At 41.1% G+C, this 21,376-nt stretch overlaps 1 protein-coding gene across 1 annotated transcript in view; it reads right to left on the bottom strand.

Moving 5' to 3' along the window:
• Window positions 1–1,461: 1,461 nt before the first annotated feature.
• The window catches only part of LOC145412898 (carboxylic ester hydrolase-like), a 64,170-nt gene continuing 44,255 nt past the window's right edge, over window positions 1,462–21,376 (bottom strand). The window contains exons 9-14 of the mRNA XM_080282695.1: window positions 16,515–16,689; window positions 14,560–14,686; window positions 10,525–10,639; window positions 8,799–8,858; window positions 2,759–2,903; window positions 1,462–1,706 (exon numbers count right to left, since the gene is read on the bottom strand). Of these exons, the coding sequence (XP_080138821.1) occupies window positions 1,462–1,706; window positions 2,759–2,903; window positions 8,799–8,858; window positions 10,525–10,639; window positions 14,560–14,686; window positions 16,515–16,689 (867 nt within the window). The remainder of the gene's footprint in view (window positions 1,707–2,758; window positions 2,904–8,798; window positions 8,859–10,524; window positions 10,640–14,559; window positions 14,687–16,514; window positions 16,690–21,376) is intronic.

Here is a 21,376-nt window from a genome sequence, read left to right as displayed (position 1 = left end):
CCGTAAGGGGTGGCCACAAACAAATCGCCTCCATGTCGCCCTGTCCCCCGCCATTTCATTGCCCTGCTTGCATCTCACCCTCCCTCTTTCATATACCTCTCCACTCCATCCCTCCATCTCATCCTTGGCCTCCCCTTTCCTCTTCCTCTCTCCACCTCACTCACATACACTCTTCTCGTTAAGGCAGAATATGGGGACTTGTGGAGGTGTTCAGTACGTGGGAAGAGAGACAGGCCTCAGGTAACGGGCTGTTGAATCTATACCCAAAGTCGTGCACATAAAAAAAATAAATCAACAATAAAGGCGTATTACGAGGCTTCCAGATCCTCCCAAAATACGGCCTAGGTACAGAGCCCGGGTGGGATTCTCCAGTATATTTACGACTGACTCTCTGCTTCGTAATTTTTTTCTGTTTACGATGCTCCATAGTACCCGTTCCTCTTTTCTGCTTACAATGTTTCCAAACACCTGTTCCTTAGCCATTTTTTCTGCATACTACGCCATCCTGTGTTATGGTATCTTGTATAATTATGTCCTTTTCAGTATCGACATTTTCTTTTTTATTTCTCTCTCTCTATACCTGTCCATCAGACGCAGACCGGTGCCGCAGCCCCTTCCTGTCGGCCCCGGGGACCGCAGCCCTTGGGAACCCCAGACCGCCCCCAGAACTCCCGGGGGGGAAACTCCCCACACCTCGATGGCAGAGGTCCTCATCCTCCGTCAGGAGCCTGAACGACCGGTTCAGGCAGTTGTTCGGCCCCAGTCTTGAGGGCCACACTCCTGTCACCAGCCCTGAGAGGGCGGGACCCTTCGCCACCCACAGCCCTGGATGAGAACGGATGCCCCTGCGTGTGATCCCGTGCCCTCTGAGTATGGAAGCTGTAATGCTAGGTGTTTTGGGCTCGGCTTCCCGTTCCTTAAACGCCTAACGTGTAGCGGGGCTCTCTTTCGAGACCGGGACTTAGACAAATAGGAGAGTGGCAGGACACAAAAACTCCGGGCAATAACCTTACACATGTATTACTCAGTCAGATTGGGGAATCAGCAGATGTTACAGACACGATATACTGGGCGATTATAAACTCTTATAACTAGATAGGGTTAATAGTATCTCACAGGATACTGTTTGGGAATACAGTGAAAACAACACTTGAGGCGGAATATTCTAAATTGGTATAGTCCAGGGTCTCTAAGTGAGTGGAGATGCTAGGGCTATATCTCACTGGAGGGGGGGGTGTAAGGCACTGGGGTCTGATTATGTTTATGGTAGTATGAGGGAGAGTCTAATGGTAGCGTGTTCACTTTGTTATTTTCTACTCATTGATTGCTTTTGATCAGTTACCATTACTCACTGCACTGTCTTGGTGTTTATCTTATTACTGTATGGTAGTTCACTGTGTCTATTCTTCTTGCTAACACTTTAGTCTATCACTGTTAATTCACTATTCCACCTCATCACTGCTAGATCACTATTATGGCACAGTCACAGTCACTATGGTTCATCTGGCGCCAAGGGTGCAGCTTAGGGGCAGCACAGCTCCGCTGCTGATGGGGCTGGGCACCACCCGGAGACTCCGTGCTCAGGGGGCATGGTATCAAGCGCAGGGTGTAGGGAGTTCCCGCCCGGGCATTCTGGGGAGGGTCTGGGCTTCCTGAGGACTGCAGTCCCCAGGGCTGGGCGGTACTGACAGGAGGGGGCTGCGACACTGGTGTGCATCAGGGTCCATCAGGTGGGTCTCCTCCAGAGCCAATCATAGGGAGCAGAGGCCGGGGGAGACTACAGGGCCTCTCCAATACTCCTCTGCGCCCTCTGTGCTGGGGGTTGGGGTACAGGTGTCAAGCTTAGGTGGCAGGGCAGCTCTTGGCCACTTCCTGCCATAGGGCCCAGCTACTGGCCGTGGCTTCCTAGGGGCGCAGCCGCCAAGGCCCGGCTATTGGCTGTGGCTTCCTAGGGGCGTGGCTGCAAGCAGCCAAGGCCCGGCTACTGGCCATGGCCTGAGAGGGTGAGTGACTGCCAGCACACCAAGGGACACCTTCGGAGCGGCTACAGGCCATCTAACGAAAGTGGAAGCGGCTACAGGCCGACTTCTGCAGGAGGGGTGTAGAGCGGCTACAGGCCGACTTCTGCAGGAGGGGTGTAGAGCGGCCGACTTCTGCAGGAGGGGTGTAGAGCGGCTACAGGCCGACTTCTGCAGGAGGGGTGTAGAGCGGCTACAGGCCGACTTCTGCAGGAGGGGTGTAGAGCGGCTACAGGCCGACACAGGGGGAATACCTTCGAAGCGGCTACTGGCTGTCTGACGAACGTGGGAGTGGTTACAGGCCATCTCCTTCAGGAGGGGTGAGCGGCTACCGGCCGTCTCAGGGGGAACACCTTTGGAGCGGCTACAGGCCGTCTGATGAAGGTGGGAGTGGTTACAGGTCGACTCCTTCAGAAGGGGTTCGGAGCAGCTACTGGCCCTCTCTGGAAGGACACCTTCAGAGCTACCACAGGTCGTCTCTTGGTGAAGGAGTGAGCGGCTACCGGTCGTCTCCTGATTACCCTCAGGACGGCTACTGGCCATTTCCTTAGCGAGGGGCGAGCGGCTACCAGCCATCTCAAGGAGGAAGAAACTTTCAGAGAGGCTACTGGCTGTCTCCTGACGAAGGCAGGAGCGGCTACTGGCCGTATCCTTTGGGGTGCTGGTGGGAGCTGGATGGGCAGCTCCATCCCTTATCTGGTTGGTGAAGGCTCACCCAGAAGGTAGTACAGTATTCCTGCTATGGCGACGGCGGGTGGGCTTCAGGTCATAGGGGTGCGCGGCCTGGGCTGACTTAGGTCGTTGTCCCACCGAGTCCCTGCGTGCTGCCGCTGCTCCTCTGTGGGCTCCTTGTGGGGGTGTCCGGGAGTTCATTGGATCACTATGCTGTATTCCTTGTGGGGGTGGCTGAGTGTTCCAGGGGGCACTATGCTGCATTTTAGAGGCCCCTGGTGGTGCCCAGCCCCGTCAGTAGCAGAGCTGTATCCGCCCCTCTGCCCACGCCCCGGGTGCCAGATACAACCGGAGTGACTATAATTGTGCAATGTCAGTGATCAAGAAGTGCCTTGGCAGAATAGTGAATTGACCCTCTAGTGGAAGTCAGCGACAATACCAAAGTGTCGGAGAGAAGAATAGATACAGTGAACAGTGTACAGAGTAATTCAGTAATAATATAAATATCAAAGTGGTGGAGTAAATGATAATAACTGTTGAAAAGCAAAATACGAGTTGAGGGTAACAAAGTAAATACGCTACCATCAGAAATTATCTAGTAATACTAAAATCGTAATCTGACCCCAGTGCCTTACACAACCCTCCCCAGTAAGAAATAACCTTAACAACTCCACATGCACAGAGACCCTGGACTTCCCTGATTAAGAACGCTCTGCCTCAAATGCTATTCACTGTGACTCAAAACAGTATTCTGCGAGATACTACTAACCATATCTAGACATAAGAGTTTATAATTGCGCAGTATACTTGTGCCTGTAACATCTACTTATTCCCCTGCCCAACTAAGCAATACACGTGTAAGGTTTTTGCCTGGAGTTTTTGTGTCCTGCCTCTCTCATATTTGTCTAACCCCGGTCTCGAAAGAGAGCCCCGCTATACGCTAGGCGTTTACGAGACGTGAAGCCGAACCTAAAACACCTAGCATTACACTTTCAGTAGAAGAACTGTTGGTAATTCAAAATTTTGTTTACCGGTGGAGGAAACACATTTACATGGGAATTTGTGCATGTAGAATTAAAGCTTTTTGACCACTACTCTCAAACATGGATTTAGAGTAAAAGAAATTATAAATATTTACAAGTGCCATGTGCAAAGCAGTTTGCACTAAGCAGTCAAACTGACAAATGTGCAAAACAGTTTTCACTGATCAGTCATACTGACATGAGATTACTATGTTTCAACATATCTTCCAAAAGAAACGGTCAACAATATCTGCCCTACGTTGCTGACCTGCCTGGTTATTTTCTGTACTGATTTAGGATCCTCAAGAGCTAATGCACCAATTTTCTGTGGCTCATCAAGAGGAAGGCGGTTCATTATCAATTTATTAGGCAGAACCGCACAGGCTAAAATATATATACTGTGCGATTGCTAATTTGGTACAGACTGGCTTCGATAATACAGCAAACTAATATATATTTTGTGCGATTCCTAATTTGGTACGGACTGGCTTCCATAATACAGCAAACCTTCTTCCTGAGATCCCCAAAGTACGCTCTTATTAAGTTTCTTGTTCGAGCATGGGAGGCATTGTAACGTTTTTCTGTATCAGCAGCAGGAGCCAAAAATGAAGTTAATAGAAAGGCAAGCATAGCTACTGTCACCTACAAGAAACCCTCTGTAATTACTTGTCTTCAGTATGTAGATAGTCTGCTTTTGGAAAAAAAATCCTTGAATTATGTGCACTGCCTGCCCAATTCACTGCTAAACTGTAAATTTCATATTAGCATCACAGACACCCATTACATTCATGAGGAAAAAAAAAACTTTCCTACACCTATACAGCATTTAAAGTAGTTTTATTTTTTCCTTCTGCTATGTGACAAATTTTGGCCCCTGGTTGATACTAGGGTAAGTGCCCACTACAATAATTAAATAGATGTTGGAGACCTCATTCTTGGAGACGAGCGTATTTTCTAGCCTAACAGTTAATTCTTTAAGTGGTCCTGCTCTGCTTAGATTTCGTACTTGGCTAATAATAGTAATATTTGCTTGCATGCTAGGGCAAAAAAACGAGAGCAGGGTAGCTGTACTTGGCTACCCATGATGTGAGCTTCACGATGGTATTAATGTTGAAAGTGCACTGTCAGATGAAGTATTGCCATATAAAAATGATGCAGGTAAACAGTAGATGTTACTAAATGCCTTCAAATTATGCTTAGAAGGTTGTCTTATTCAAATATATAAGCCATTCGGGTGGGGGAGTTGTTGTTATGGTCGTACATTTTCATGGGTATCCACATCTTCTTCAAATATAAGAAATACTTCGTTCCCGATGTTTTTTTGTTGATCCATTGGTTAATCATTATTTTTCCTAATCAATCGGACTGCAACAATTTCGTCCTGTTTACATATCAGATAAAAACAACACTATTCTTTTACATCGGGACATCACCTTCGGGAGGGGGGGGGGGCCTCCCGACGATACGCACACTAAGGTTCCAACAATCGATCGGGAAAACGATGATTAGTAATACAACCACACCATAACCTTGCAGCCCGAAGGTGATCGGGTCTCCTACTGCGCCACGTCTTGTTGGAGAAATAAAGGTTTCTCGGGCTACAGAATACTTGCCTTGTCACTCAATGCAAAGAACTAGGGCAGGACTACATAATGTGAATGGATGGTGGAATTACCAACCCGCCAAGTGACGTTATAGATGTACATTTTATAGGTCTATGTTCTTTCCATAGCTCTTTCTCGTGACTAATATAATATTTTAGTGCTAATCTATTACCGCAACTCAGCATTGGAGATTGGGGGATGGGGGAGGGGAATGGCAATCTTAGGCCAAGTTAGAGTAAAAACTTTATAGCAGTGGTAAAGGGTGATGAAAACTACAGTATCATCATCGTTATCATTATCTAGAAACGGTCGACCAAAACATGTAAGCAAGAACACTAAAATAAAATTTATTGGGTACAATGGGTGACTATTACCCCTGAACAGCAAAACACACTTCGCTAATTTATATCCACTAAACAAGAAAAAAGGAAAACAAGAAAGCAGGAACACTAACTACTCTATATTATAATGGGCGACAGTGAATTACTTACAATATTATAGCTTTCGCCAATTACTGCCCACCAAATATGACACTAAATACCTGTATCGTGTGAAATACTCAAAGCATCGTCTAGTGCTAAATGGGACTGCATATAATGGTAATTTACCGATAGGTTTCTGCATATCTGGTAATCTTGAAAGCTTGAGAGTTGAAGCTGATAAATAACTTTAGTAAATAACTTGTGAAACTTAGTAAAAAAAAAAAAGAATGAAATGGTAATCTGTATACTCGCAGGTAACAAGTTACACTAGTTCATAATGTAAAGCACAGAAGAGCATAATTGTTTTATTGACTAATGCAGTCGCTTCGTATATGTAGCCATAAAACCGTTTGATTAATGGAACTCCAAGCCTCACACAACAAAACTATAGTCAACAATAATCAAGATTTCTACGGGCCTACATGGCATATACATTCTCTGCCTTTTATCTTCAACGGTGAAGAAGCTAGGTAAAGGAAATAGAGACATGGTAGAGGAAATCGATAATCCAGAATAATTAAAATATCAACAACCTTGATTCAAACTTTATTCTCTGCCAAAACTTATCCACAGTATTATATAACTTGCACAGTGCTCATATTCAGAGTGATACATAGATTATATTCGCTATGTTTATATCCACACTCTTTCATGGCCAACAGATTCTCTCCCTGATTTAACATAAACTTGTATTCACAGTGATACTTAGTGTTCACTTTTTCTGCCTGGTTCGTACAGTAATATATACCCAATTCGTTCTATTGTGGTTATATTTACAGTGATTTGCAAGTTACATATTCTTTACCTGGCACATATCCACAGTGACTCATAGATACATCGTCTCTTCCGGGTTTACCCTAACCTCACAGTTATTCATTCTCTACCACAGAGGTACATAACTAACATAATATTTTCTACCAGGTTTCTACACCCAGCACTGAATTTGTGTACAAGAAGAAACTTAACACATTCAGTCGGATAATTCTAGCTTCTGGAGAGGCATTCCAAACCGAATAGGTAAAATTCAGCATCCATTAGGCCTCCCATTGTGAGAGGTGTTTCCAAAATTGAATAAAATAGTCTAATAGTATACCCACCACCAGACACCTTGTCTCGTAAGCCCCGCCTCCTTCCTGAAGCCATGGTCCCGCCTCTCCCCACCTACTCCCTGGCCAGTGGGTGAGGAGGGGCGGGGCCTGAGAAACAAGCTGGCTGGTGGAGGGTATAGCAAGAATAAGCTTAAAATTTACGTCACGGTGCTAAAGTACTGAAGGAGCTAATGTCTTCAGTATGTTTTTTTACAATTTTTTTTGACATTAATATTTCTGTTTTTCTCATTACTATTGCTGTTTCTTGCCATTATTATTATTACTCTTTTTGCCATTGTCATTATTATTATTATTTTATGCGTTTATTTACTGTTTATTACTATTGTTATCCTTTATCACAAAATTATGACACTTTTTTCCAATATTATTACTATTTTTTACTTATTACTATTTTGTCATTATTATTACTATTTTTGCCATTATTATTACTATTTTATCTATTACCATTTTTAACTTATTACTATTTTGCCATATTTATTACTATTTTTAACTTATTATTTACTATTTCTACCATTATTATTACCGTACTATTATTGACATTATTACTGTTGTTGACCTATTACTTTTCTGCCATTATTATTACTACGTTTTTATTATTTTTGTCATTATTATTATTATTTTTGTCATTACTATTCCTATTTTTTGCCAGTTTTATTAGTATTTTTTGCAATTATGTACCATTTTTGGCATAATTATTATTACAAGTTTTTTCCATTATTACTATTATTTTTGCCATAATTTTTATATTTTGTCATTATTTTTGCAAGCTTGGCTTAAATGATCTGAAGGAAACGGATTATACACTGATTGGCCCTAAAATTGATCTCTGCATCTTCAGTACTGGACTGTGACAACAGATTAACGCGAAAATATGATGCTGGTCATGAGGAAATGCTATGGAATGAATGTGAGGCCATAACATTGTTTTCTGTCACTGGGGAACGTGGAATATATTATAGAAGGTTGAATCTCATTGCCAAGTTAAGGTGAAAAAAAAAAGTACAGCATAATTGCCTGGAGGTGTCAAGGATAAACCAAACAAGGGAATTCGTCAACGGCGCACTAAGGAACCAGCTGAGGGAGGGGTAAAGAAATGGACATGGCAAGCAAAAGATTTTTTTTTTATATAATGTAAGGAAGAAACAACCAATGGCTAGAAGCATGAAAAATTGTTCCCCCCCCCTCCGTGAAAAAAAAAAAAAGCCAAATTCAAGATACGTTCATTTTGAGATGCCTGGCCACACTTTATTTAAAAGACCGGAGGTCATAGACAGAAGGGAATACAGAGAGAAGAAGACGGTTCTGGGGTTGACCAGTTGCATACATGAAGGACTGGGATTAGCAGTTAACTCTTTCATTGGAGAGCTAGCAGACGTTTGGTACACGCCTGTTGTAATGAGTTGTGAAAATGAGTGTTGAAGGAGTAGTGGGTAATGAAGGTTTATTTCAAAATATTTTCCAAGAATGAAAGTTGTTGACGAGGGGAGGTAAAAAAAAAAAAAAAAAAAAAAAGGCATTAGAGACAAAAGAAAAGTTGACAGTATGAGTTTGATCTATGGTAGGGGATGGGGACAGGCCGTGGAATTATACCCTGTTAAAACGCGTGTTATAGGTTCAATTACTCGAGTGTAGCAAAGGTGCATTCCAAAGGTATTCTACAACAAAAAGGTAAGGTAGCATTGCTCTCTGTTACCTTGGGTCTTGCGACTCAGGTGGAAGTAGGTCATCGGATAAAATGGTTTCACACACACACACACACACACACACACACACACACACACACACACACACACACTCAGAGGTCATTGTGGTGGTGGTGGTCGGGATCTGACTGGGCACTGTCGACCTCGCTGTGCTGGGCTGGATGAAGGGGTATTCTCCTATATATCACTTTATCGGGGTGTAGCAGCAGGTTTGTCCTGGTAAGAAGGCTCTCCAGGAAAGCCCGGGTCTGAAATAAATCACAACCATCATCATCATCATCAGGAAAATCCATGTCAGAAATAAATCATCACCATCATCATCATTATCATCACCATCAGGAAACAACGTGTGAAATAAATCATGTCTGAAATAAATCATCATTATCATCATCATCATCATCATCATCATCACCATCAGGAAACAACGTGTGAAATAAATCATGTCAGAAATAAATCATCATTATCATCATCATCATCATCACCACCAGGAAAAAAACGTGTTTGAAATAAATCACGCCTAAAATAAATCATCATCATCATCATTAGAAAAACCCTCTCTCAGATAAATCATCATCACTGTCAGGAAAACACGTGCGTGAAGATTATCATCAGGAAAAAAAACATGTCTTTAATAAATCCTTATCATTATCATAATCATCACTGTTAAAGAATCCTTTTCTTAGATCAAACATCACCATCATCATCAGGGAAACCCATCTCATATAAACCATCATCTTCATCATAATCATCATCAGGTAAACCCATGTCATTAAAAACCACCACCTTCATCATCATCATCATCATCATGATCATCAGGAAAACATCTCATATAAACCATCATCATCATCATCATTAGGGAAAAGAAAACATTTCTGAAATAAATCATCATTATCAAGAAAACCCAAGTCTCAGATAAATTATAATTATCATCATCACTATCGTCATCATCAGAAAAAAACTTGTTTGAAGTAAATCATCAAGGAAACCCATGACTCAGAAAAATTATCAGCATCATTATTATCATCATCATCATCGTCACCATCATTATCATTATCATTAGGAATACCCCTGTCTGAAATGAATCATCATGAGTGAGAGGGGTCACCTAGACCTGATTAACTCCAATGTTCTAATGTAGTCTTTTTACTCTAACTTGGTCTAAAACTACCATTTCTCTATCTTTAATGCAAAAATGTTACAACAGAGTAGCACTAGAATATGATGTTAGTTATAAAGAAGTGCTCTGGAAGAATGTAGAGCCGTAGAAATGTCTCTGCCACTGAGCTACATGAAATAAGCTGCAAAAGGATGAATACCTGGGCCGAGTTAAACACAGTGTACAGCGCTTACCTATAATGACAAGGAGGCTGAAGGGAATGTTTATTACTCTTACTGAGGGAAGACAGCTGCACCACAAGCCACTGGGACTTCTGCAGGAGGAACACGCCCCTTGTTTTTGGAGACATATAGGTGCTCCGGGGGCTTGATGTTCAGGGTCGTCTTATAAGTTAACACCGGAAATTTGTAACACCTCTCTCATAGCGATTTATTCTGTACCTTACTTCTCAATAACCTCCTGATATTAGCGTTGCAAACTAGCCCAATATTAAAACTGTATAAATAACATACAAGAGAATGTTCAGGTGTAATGTGGAAAACAAATCGCTTAAGAAAAGGTGACACGAAGACTCCAGTAACAGGCAAATAATGGCCCTAAGAGCGAGCCTCTCCAACAACGGCCGTGTGGCCAGAGGGCAGACAGACTTCGTGTTTGATGGGAAGAGAAGTTGCAGTACTCTCTCTCTCTCTCTCTCTCTCTCTCTCTCTCTCTCTCTCTCTCGTAAGATGACCTTTGAATAACGAGAAGCATCATAGCCCACCCTAAATACCTCTCCCAGGCACTGAAAGTAATACCTCTTGGTTTGTGTCGGGCTCCATCTTGGGGTGAAGCGTGAGTGCGAGATGCTGCTGGTTACCAGGACTGGCGGGTTCCCACACAAAGCCCAGCGAACCATCAGGAGTTGGATTCCTGTGGTGAGAATATTGAAACATTAAAAAGGAAAGGTACATGGAGTTGAAGGCAAAATAAAGGCATCTTAACTTATGGGCCTTGTATATATATATATATATATATATATATAATATATATATATATATATATATATATACTTTGGACTAGGAATTGCCGTGTTATCAATTCTTTGAGTTCAATATAAAGGAATCAAACCAAGAGACTCTTCCCATCCACTAGTTCTATCAGGTAATGTCTAAGCAAATATCTAAAAAGACCATCATCACGTATTTCCATATTTTATGTGAAAAGTATCAACGGAATTAGAAAATTAAATTTACACGTACTCAACCTCTGGGTAGTGATGATTGCATTAATGCAGAGTTTTTCTTACCGCCAATGTAACGAGTGTAGCAGTTTTACTCCGAGTTATTCCAGATTTTCCTCTTTTTTGCAGCTCACTTCACTCACCTCAGTGGCAGAAAAAGACAAACCTATGACTACACCTTTTCTATACTGTTCCTAAACAGCCCTATATTCTAGTGTCAATGAAATGTTACAACTCGGCAGTCAAGATGGAGAGCTTTCAATTTTGGGCCAAGTTTGAGTAAAGACAATATAGTTATGTACACGACTGCAATTTTGCAAATTTGACAGTATACTAAACAGGCAGGATCATATCCTGTAAACTGTATCAACAAACTGTGTCCGGTACACATTTAAGGCAACCTATAGCCGTGCTCTGCAACCGGTGTGCCGCGACAAACTGATTGCCACAAGCATTATTTTATCTCTGTTAAAATTTTTGGATACACATGCATCCTGTCATATTTGCAACGTCGGAGCGAGTTTAGCGAGAAGTGATTCGGCACGTCATGTCTTCACTCGGGAGTAGTTGAAATAATTCTGCTAATCAAACCACAAAATCATCAGAAAAGCTGTGTTTTGACTTTAAATCAACCTATACCTAATCAAATTAGGTATAACTTAACGTTAACCTACCATAATAGTTTAATTTGTTTTAAGCGATAACGAAGGTGCGACGTTGCCGTGTCTTTTCTCGAGGCACTTGTTTTGACGGTGACAAGATGACTGGATGCCCAATTATACCCGAAAAAAGAAAAAAAAAAAACGGGTGCTGCCAAAACTTTCCCTGTGTGCTGCGGTAAATCAGATACAAATATGGTAATTTAAAAATAATATAAATGAACATGAGAGATACAATTTACTACTAGGATTAATAAAACGGATGTATTAGAGTTCATTTTTCCTTTTCATGTATTTTTTTTTTTTTTTTTTAATACGAGTAGGCTAATTACGAATTCGTCAGCAGGAACTGTCTCATTTGGACATGGGTAAAACGTTTGGAGTATGTGTGTGACAGTAAGTGTGATGCGCCCTGTCCCCGGAGACTCGTGTCTATAGAGGAAACTTGGCAGCTGATGTGTATGAGTTATTTGTTTAAAAGTTTAAACTGATAATGGGTTGTCCACTCGGAAAGGAATATTGTGATAGGGAACTCTTGCGATATACAGAACAGTATTACTCAGTCATGAACCTTTTGCTTCAGCAGTTGAAGCATCAGTTGTTTATATCTCGTAGACGGCACGAGAGGAATTTGTGGATATCGAGTGATCATAACCTCCAACTTATATTCGGTGAAGTACCTTTAGACATACTCTTATTTTGGGGAAAAACTGAAAAGAGAGTACCCAGCTATCTCCGAGTGTGGTGTTGACATGCTGTGTCCGTTTCCAGCAACATAATTTGTGTTAAGTAAGCTTATCACCTTTAACATTTACAGCATTAAAAAAAAAAAAAAATCATATCTTAAGTTATTAAATGAGGAACTTTGTGAGGTTTTGTATGTAACAGAACCAGCCCTTAAACACCTGTGTTCCTCAAAACAGGCACAAGTTCTCTTAAATTTTCTTAGTAAATATCATATATATTTATTTTCCGGGAAAAACATTATCATTATTTATAGTTATTAAAGGAAGTTTCAATCAAAAATTTTATTGCAATTGTCTCTGGAAATATAAATGTTGTTCTATATGTTCAGTTAATAACCTGTATCGATGAAATTACCTGAGATTACATTTTTCAGGTAAAATAGACTAATGAGTAATTATCCCATGTGGAGTGAGGAGATGTGTATCATTGCATGCCCTCAAAATAATGTGTTTTTCAAAAATTTGCAAATTCCTTGAACATTAAGAATATTCAATACATTAAGTAAACGGTACTATACACTAAACTGTTGTTGAATCGTTTCATCATTTGTTAGAAAAAGAAAAGCAATTCTGGCACTTATCATGACAAATATTACTTAAGTTAGCCGCAAGTGGTTACCAATTGAACAATGTGCCGCAAAGTAAAAACTGTTCGGAGCACGGATATTCAGGAGGAAAAATAATCCTATTGGTGTTTAGGAGACAAAACTGTATATATTCCTGTAGAATGAGTAACCTGTCAGTGTCCAACACTGCATGCCAGTCCAATACTGCATGAAAAAATTACATATGTTATTGTTGTTACTTCTAGCTCTGGAATGGAGTCTGTGTGTAGCCTATTCGTGTGTAGAACTGGTGTCATGTCTGAGTCATCTAGCCAATCAAAGTTATTATGGTAGTTAATATGGTTATGGTCAGTGCAGGTTAACCTGCATCTGGGGTGTACTTTACTGATGGGAGCATCAGCTGTGAAAAGGTTGAAGAATGGAAAACAAGGAGGCACTGATCAGAAATAAGTAGTAACCATAATACAGTAATATGAATTGGAAGGGTGCAGTGACATACTTTTTCGAAAACTTGTCAAAGAACACTGGAAATGAATGAAAAGTCACCCTTGTGTAAGTTTGCTCAGTGATGTAGGTAATGTGTGAGTTAGTCACCAAGTGAAGGAAACGGAATTAAACCAAATACCAGCAGAAGTTGTAATGAAAAAAAAAAAAAAAAAAAAAAAAAAGCCCACAACTCTACTCAAAGTGAAGTAAACCTCACAATGTGGTCACACCTGTAAAGAAAAAATGAGTTGTCTACATGCAGACTTTCTGGATCGAGGATAGGCTCAGTAGATCGAGGCAGGGATGTTGTGGAATGAAGCCTGAAATAATGGGCTTAGGGAATGTTCGACCTGTCCACGTGGCAATGCACAGCCAGCGTTACTTTGTGGGTACAGGAAGCAACATAACACTAGGAGAAGAGGAAAAAAATAAGGATATGGAAATGAGGTATTGGGAGTAATATCAGACTCGTCCATGCACCATTACAAGTTCACGCATACCTGTATTTGTGTACAGACGTTCGACTGGGCCTTCTGCGATCTCGTCTTTGCTCGAAAATATGTCTCGAGCGTCCAACCCTCGACTCAGGAAGGAAACAAAGCAGCAAGGATCATATTACATCTTTGCAAGTGAAAATCGTAGGCCGAGGGTTTGTTGAATGGATATGCTTTAAACTTCAATATACCTGTTCATGCTGCTGTTAGGTTGAGGTTCAGTTAATGAACCTCTGACGGACTGAAGCGTGATGACATTACTAAATCGGCCACTGTTCGTTGGCCGGCCTCTCTCCAACCGTGTCTTCCACTTTCCTTTCACAAGAGGAATGAAGATTTTATTTCTTGTGACTAGACAGAGCTTAAAACATACCCATTTGCTCGCGTGCACGAGGCGGGGAATGCCCTTGCGGTGGCGCGGGAGCAACTTTGGTCGGTGAGTATTGCATATTTACAACTACTCATCACCACAAAATTTTCACCTGGTGATTAAAGAATCCTTTGCTGAACTACAAAAATGACAGAAATTTGTTTTGTTGAAATATTGATGGACAAAACCCTGTTAGGATTGTTTGGTGAGTAAGCTGGATATCATGAATGTCTGCGAGGCGTCTGTCTCTGGAAAAAAAAAAAAAAAACAGTTAAGATTTGGAACCCACCCAGTAGCCGCAAAGTTGGTCCAGAGTGTGGTGATGATGTCTCTCATGCGCAGGTCGTCCTCCCTCTCCAAGGTCAGCCAAATAGACACATTGAATAGGAGGAAACACTCATCAGCGTGGGCCACCCCTGCCGGACAACCAGAAGAAGAATCAGACTGACTGCATCTGGGTTCCCCCTATATTGAGAGCCCTGTGAATCTAAGGAGACACATATTCGCCACAAGATTTTAAACGCCTCACATACGAACTCCAGGTTCTCACGATAAGGCACTACTGGATCTGTCACTTGACTAGAATGCCTATCAGCATTGCAAAAAGGAATTTTTTGACTATACCTTTTTCGCTCTAATTTGGTATAAAATTACCATTTCTCCATCCTGAATGGCGATTTGCAGCAAGAGATTTACGCTAGAATGTGATGCTAGTTATGAAAAGGCGCTATAGAAGGGATATAGAACCACAGTATTGTCTTATTCTGCCACTGAACGAAGTGAAATAGATGAAACAGGACAATAATGTAAAAAGACTAGCATCCTGCCTTGTGAGACTCCAATCCCTACACGGTTCCAATAGGACTGACACAGCTAAAATAATTTCATTATCTTTTGCTCTGGTCTTACATCATATATGTTGATGTCACTGTTCAGACTGAGCTAAATTATTGATTATAACTGCACTTGCTCATCACTGTAGTTGATGGATAACGAAACAGTAAGCAAGATGGGATTTCCTCCAAATAGCCATCCATCTCAGTGCAAATAATTTAGTCGTTTATGGTTTAGCTCATTTGTTTACCCAAGATTACATTTGATTAGTTTTTAGCTTCCCAGGTTGCTGTTGAGTCTGGACATAATAAATACTGCGTACAGTACAGTTAGGGTTCACTTGCACGAGACAGTAGATGGGGAAGAATAGGTGTTTATATATATATATATATATATATATATATCTATATATATATATATATATATATATCTACATATATATATCTATATATATATATATCTATCTATCTATCTATCTATATATATATATATATATATATATATATATATATATATATATATGGAGCCTCTGTGGTACAGTGGTAGAATGTGCGTTTCGTACACAGGTGAACCAGGGTTCGCGCCCCGCCAGGATAGTAAACTTCGGTAGTGATCACCTGGCCACGTACTGAATTGGCGGACACAAGGAGTGCTCTGGTTGAACCAGTGTCGCTTACTATAAAGTATGCTTGCATCCAGTTGGCTTGCGCGGGCCGATTACACTTGGTTCACAACTACGCACACATCCAAAACCACTCAACACTACAATAACACTTACAAGCACTTCTGACCCTACATACAATCTCTACCAGACAGCCTAAGCCACTTGGTAGTGATACATTGGCTGTATCGTCCCGACTTCGGTCGGGATAGGCCGGTCTTGCAGTGGATACTCAAACGGATGATATATATATATATATATATATATATATATATATATATATATATATATATATATATATATATATATATATATATATATATAAAGAACAATACCTAAATAAGGAAATAACACAAGACCAAAACAGAAAACAAGAACAACAATAATAATACAATGAAGGCAGTAAAACAAGAAAACAACACAAAACAATAATAATTAAGAGTTTAATTTGAACTGCGTAAAAATTAACTTAATCCCAAATAATCAAAAGCAAAATAAGGTGTCATTCTGCATTAAAGTATCATTTCGCAGAAGAGGGTTAACAGAAGTATATAGTGTATGTTAGATTAGTAATTCACCTCTTCTGCTTTTCAGTTTCCTTTGTTGGCTAATATCTGTTAAGGTGACAGACTTAATATATTACTCTGCCCTTAGGTGATTCTATTTGGTCAAATATTAAGTATAGCCTCATTTTTCATTGTCTGATTGCCCTTCTGGTGTGACTAATAAACAGTACAATTAGAACTTACAGTTTCGCCCGATGCCAGTGGAGGGACGTTCAAGGAGGGGGAGACGTCCAAGGAGGGTTCTCTGGCCAAGGTGACGAAAAATATAGTAGAAGGTGTTCCTGGTCGGCGCAGTGTTCTTCACGTGCAGGATATTCACTTGTTCTTGGTCGAACATGAACTGTACATCACCAGCCATCTAGAAGGAAAGTCAGAATTGTTTTGTTTACCTTAGAAATATAATCTAAGGCATGGTTTCCTTAATTTACCAACTGCATTTCTATTGCAAGGATCTAATGAATATATTCTGATAGTTAACCCATTCATATTCAAGGCATCTCCACTAATCTGTTCCAGCTGACACCAGACGATATGCAGCTCAGGTCGACGACATGTACATTCTGAAACTGACGCCACACAGTACACCTCCATCCCTCAACAAGCACTGTGCTCCTCCTCCTCTCCAGACAACACATTCTGTTCGCCCACACTCTCCCACACACCACCTGGCGGACGGAATCCCAGATCAGATCACATCCCTATCAGCATCACTACAAGAATACACGAGAAACCAGAGCGATCACACATCAGTAACACACACTTCAAGAAAGTTGTTTGGACAAAATGCACTGAAGAAAGAACAATCAGTTCAGCAAGCTTAACAACACATTCATCAGCATCGCTGACAGGCACATCCAAACATTATATCCCACGAGGAAACAGAAGACACTGCAAAGAAAAATTTTCACCGGATATTGCTCGCTTTATAAAACAACGCGACATTCTCAAACAGCTTCTCTTGCTCACATACAGAGGACATTATTAGAAGGTTCCACTAATTACACAATGACACTAATAATAAAAAGAAAAAAAAAAAAACAGAAAACCTCTCTAGCAACAAACACCCACTACACTGATCCCTCTTGGCTCAACAAAACAAAAGTATCATTAAATTACAAAGAGCACCTCCCAGACCAATGCCACCATCACCTCCAACACCAACACATCACTTAAAAAAAAAATAGATATACACGTGATCCACTAAACAAGCATGTGACCTAACACCAACACGCACTGAGAAAATCAATCATCTCTGCGCTGGCAGCACTTTCCACCCGACCACAGTGTATCACCCATCACTCCAGAACAGACAAGTAATTTTATTAAGAAAACAAAACTCTTCAAGCACAGGGCCGGATGACATCAACAATCTACATCTGAAACAGCCTCTAGGCTATCACAAACATCCACAACAACTGTTACGCACATTGTAGCCTTCCCAACAGCCGGAAACGTGGAACAACCATCACTATCCTTTTTAAAGACACCCTTCTTTATCAGTGTCCGTAACACCAATTAGCAAGCAATCCAAGATTATTCGGTGTCTATTTTATTAACCATGTCACATCTCAGCTTATCTTGCTTGTTTCTCCACAGTACGTCTTTAGAGCACTGACCTTAACAAACGCCTTAGTAACCAACCTCACACAACACGCACCTGATGCATCAACTCCGTGAGACACAAAGAAAGTTCATTTCATACAACAACAACCATTAGTAAAGCCTTTCATGCCATCCCTCGATGCAGGCTAATCGCTAAAAATGTATAACATAGACATGAAGAGCAACACAAAATGCTGGTTTGCCAGTTTCTTATTTGGAAGACAAGCACATGGATTACTCCAGGATACGTCATCATGAACAGGAAGCTTCTCTAACAGTGTTACTCAGGACAACATTCTTTCACCTACTCTCTTCAGCCTCGTATAACTGCACGATATTTCCACACTACAACCGCCCACTAACGTTGCTTCATAATGCCATTGACATTACCATGAAACTCACACATCTCATCATAAACACAACCTATATACTGCAACAAGACCTCTCAACACACATCAGGTATAGGTCGAGGACAACAGGCTGACGATCGCTGGAGATAAATTCATCACCACACTCATCAGCAGAAGGAAACATTAGCACATTTGTACACCTTACATCATAGTTAAAAATTTACCTGTGCTACATCCCCTCTCCAGTAAGACTGTTCCAGCAACATATGAAACTTCACTCACCTTCTAGGACACATACTTGTGAAAATGAGGCTGTGTACCCCCAAACTCAATGCATTCAGGGCACGTTGAAAGACAAACATTGGGCAACAACATCAAAAAAAAAAAAAAAAAAAAAGAATAAGAAAAGAAACACTCCCTTACCTTATAAACAGTATATCAGATCTGTGACGTCCCGTGACTCTCCGGCATGGGCCCTCATCCTATCTAAAACCCACGACAACACCTTGTGAGCCATATCAAACTACGCCTTATGCATCATAACTGCTTACACCAAAACCTTTACCACGGTTCACTCACACTTTAAAATCAAATTCCTCTCTGTTAGAGAATATTGTTGACAAGCTGGATTTGCTAGATGGGTAGTGCTGGAAGGTTCTCAGTGTTTCTCGTACTTTTCAGTTATGTGCCAGAGTTGCCAGTTAGTCTGCTGTTTGTGAGGCGAGGTATTTTGTAAGTTGTAAATTAGTTTTTGTGGTCTTTTTCTTTATAACATTTCATTTGTTATTGTTAAATTATGTAGTTTTATCTCAGTTTGTATGCTAAATAATTTAAAGTGTTACAAGTGTAAGAAAACTCTGGATATTTTGGATGTCTCCGAGTTGGTAACTGTGATTCTCCGAGAATGTAGTAGATCATTCTAGTAAATGGGAAGCGTATCCAACGATGGGTTCAGTCTGAGTTTAGTTAAGTGTCAGTGCAGTTAGTGAAGATTGTATAGTTCCGGTACTTGTGAAAACAGTGAAGTGTAGTTGGCAAGCTTTAAGTGTAATTATCTGGAAAATAAAGACAGCGAACTTAAGAAGCCAGTGTTTATTTAGGACACCCTGAGCTGATCTCGTTGTTGCACATTGAAATGCTGACCAAAGGAAGAACAGCTCACTGGCCAACATCCTTCTTATACTGAACTACTGCTGTTGGAGCCTGTGGTAATGTGGGACGAGGAAGCGACAGTGCTGTCAGGATTGTGGATCATTAGAAAAGTGCTGCAATAAGTCTAACCTTCAACATGGAGGCAGAAGGTGTACAGACAAGAGGCCAAGCTAGACAAGAGGAGGTATGTCTGGCAGTGATCATGAAGCTATTACAAGCAAAGAATGAAGGAGAGAATTCAAATAACAGTTACAAGCACAAAGTGAAGAACTATAAGCACAAAGTGAACAGCTACAGGTACAAAGTGACGAAAAGAAAGAGCTCAAAGACGAAATAAAAGAGCAACTACAGACACAAGCTGAAGAACAGAAAGAGCGGTATGAACAACTTCAAGAGGTATTACAGGAGCAACAGAGGGTGTTACAACTGAGGATGCAATGAAAGCTAGATGCTTTCATGGGGGAAATGAAGGAAGAACGGGAACAGCTGAAGGAGGAAGTACATGCTGAGCTACGGCAGCAGATGTACGATGTAATCAATAATGTGATGGAATACAGACGGGATGTAGACAGCCAGTTCAAGATTAGTGAGGGAATAGTGATGTAGTGCAGTCAGCATGTAGACAACCAGCTGAAGCATGTAGTCGACCATATTAGATAATTAGTGAGAAAATTGAGGCTGCACTGCTGAGCCTCAGGTTAGTGTACAAGGAGCATATGATAAAATGTACAGTGTATAGTGAATCTTGATGGATCCCAGTCATCTAAAGGTAGCATTACAGTGTTGAATAATCAGAAGTCCCGGACTTTTTTTTTTCTATGCGAGAAAGAAGGAACCAAAGGCCACGAGCCCACAATAACTGTTCCTTCCAAGAGAAAAACAAAATACAAGAGAGAGCCAAATTCAAGATCCGATCATTTCGAGATGCTTGGACACACTGCATTTGAAAGACTGAAGATCATAAGAAGTAGGAAATACAGACAGAGGGAGACAGTTCCAGAGTTGACCTGTTGCATAAATGAAGGACTGGGAGTAACGGTTAACTCTTGCATTAGAGAGTTGGACAGAAAAGGGATGAGAGTTTGCTGCTAGGCGGGTGCTAGGCACCCGTTCTAGAGGTGGAGGGATGCAAGCAGACAGTTCAGAGGAGCAGTGACCATTGAAGTAGCGATAGAAAAGAGATAAAGATGCAACAGTGCAGCGAAGAGACAGAGGTTGAAGGGAGTCAGTAAGAGGAGGAGAGTTAATGAGACAAATAGCCTTTGACTCCACCCTATTGAGAAGAGCTGTATGTGGAGAACCTCCCCACACATGAGAGTTGTACTCCACACAGGGGCGGATAAAACTCGTGTATAGGGTCAACAATTGTGCAGGGGTAGAGAAGGAATGGAGTCGGCTTAGCACACCTAATCTCTTGGAAGCAGATTTTACAAGAGATGTAATATGATCTTTCCAAGATAAGTCCTGAGTAAATGAAACGCCAAGCATGTTCAAGGATGATGCAGGATTAGGATGAATATTATTAAACATTAGTGGGTATACCTGTGGAAGATTTTGTTGGGTTGATAGGTGTAAGAACTGAGTCTTTGATGCATTAAAAACAAGATTATTTTTACCCCAGTCAGAGACACGAGCCAAGTCAGACATTATGTGTGCCATAGCCTCATCCCTTGTTTGTTGAAGTAACTGCTGTGATGGGCGTTGCAGGAACCGAATGGAAAGGTGTAGGGAGGAGTCATCAGCGTATGAGTGGATAGGGTTGGATGTACAGCTTAGATCATTGATGAATAAAAGGAAGAGAGCTGGTGATAGGACAGAGCCCTGAGGAATACTACTGTTGATAGATCTAAGAGAAGAACGATGGCCGTCTACAACAGCGGCTATAGAACGACAAGAAAGGAAGCTAGAGATGAAAGCACAGATTGAAGGATAGAAACTGTA

This window comes from Coenobita brevimanus, chromosome 94, assembly GCF_032717465.1.
Source record: "Coenobita brevimanus isolate Jiangsu-jjx chromosome 94, ASM3271746v2, whole genome shotgun sequence".
Taxonomy (NCBI): Eukaryota; Metazoa; Arthropoda; class Malacostraca; order Decapoda; family Coenobitidae; genus Coenobita; species Coenobita brevimanus.
This window is presented reverse-complemented; position numbering and strand designations above follow the sequence as displayed.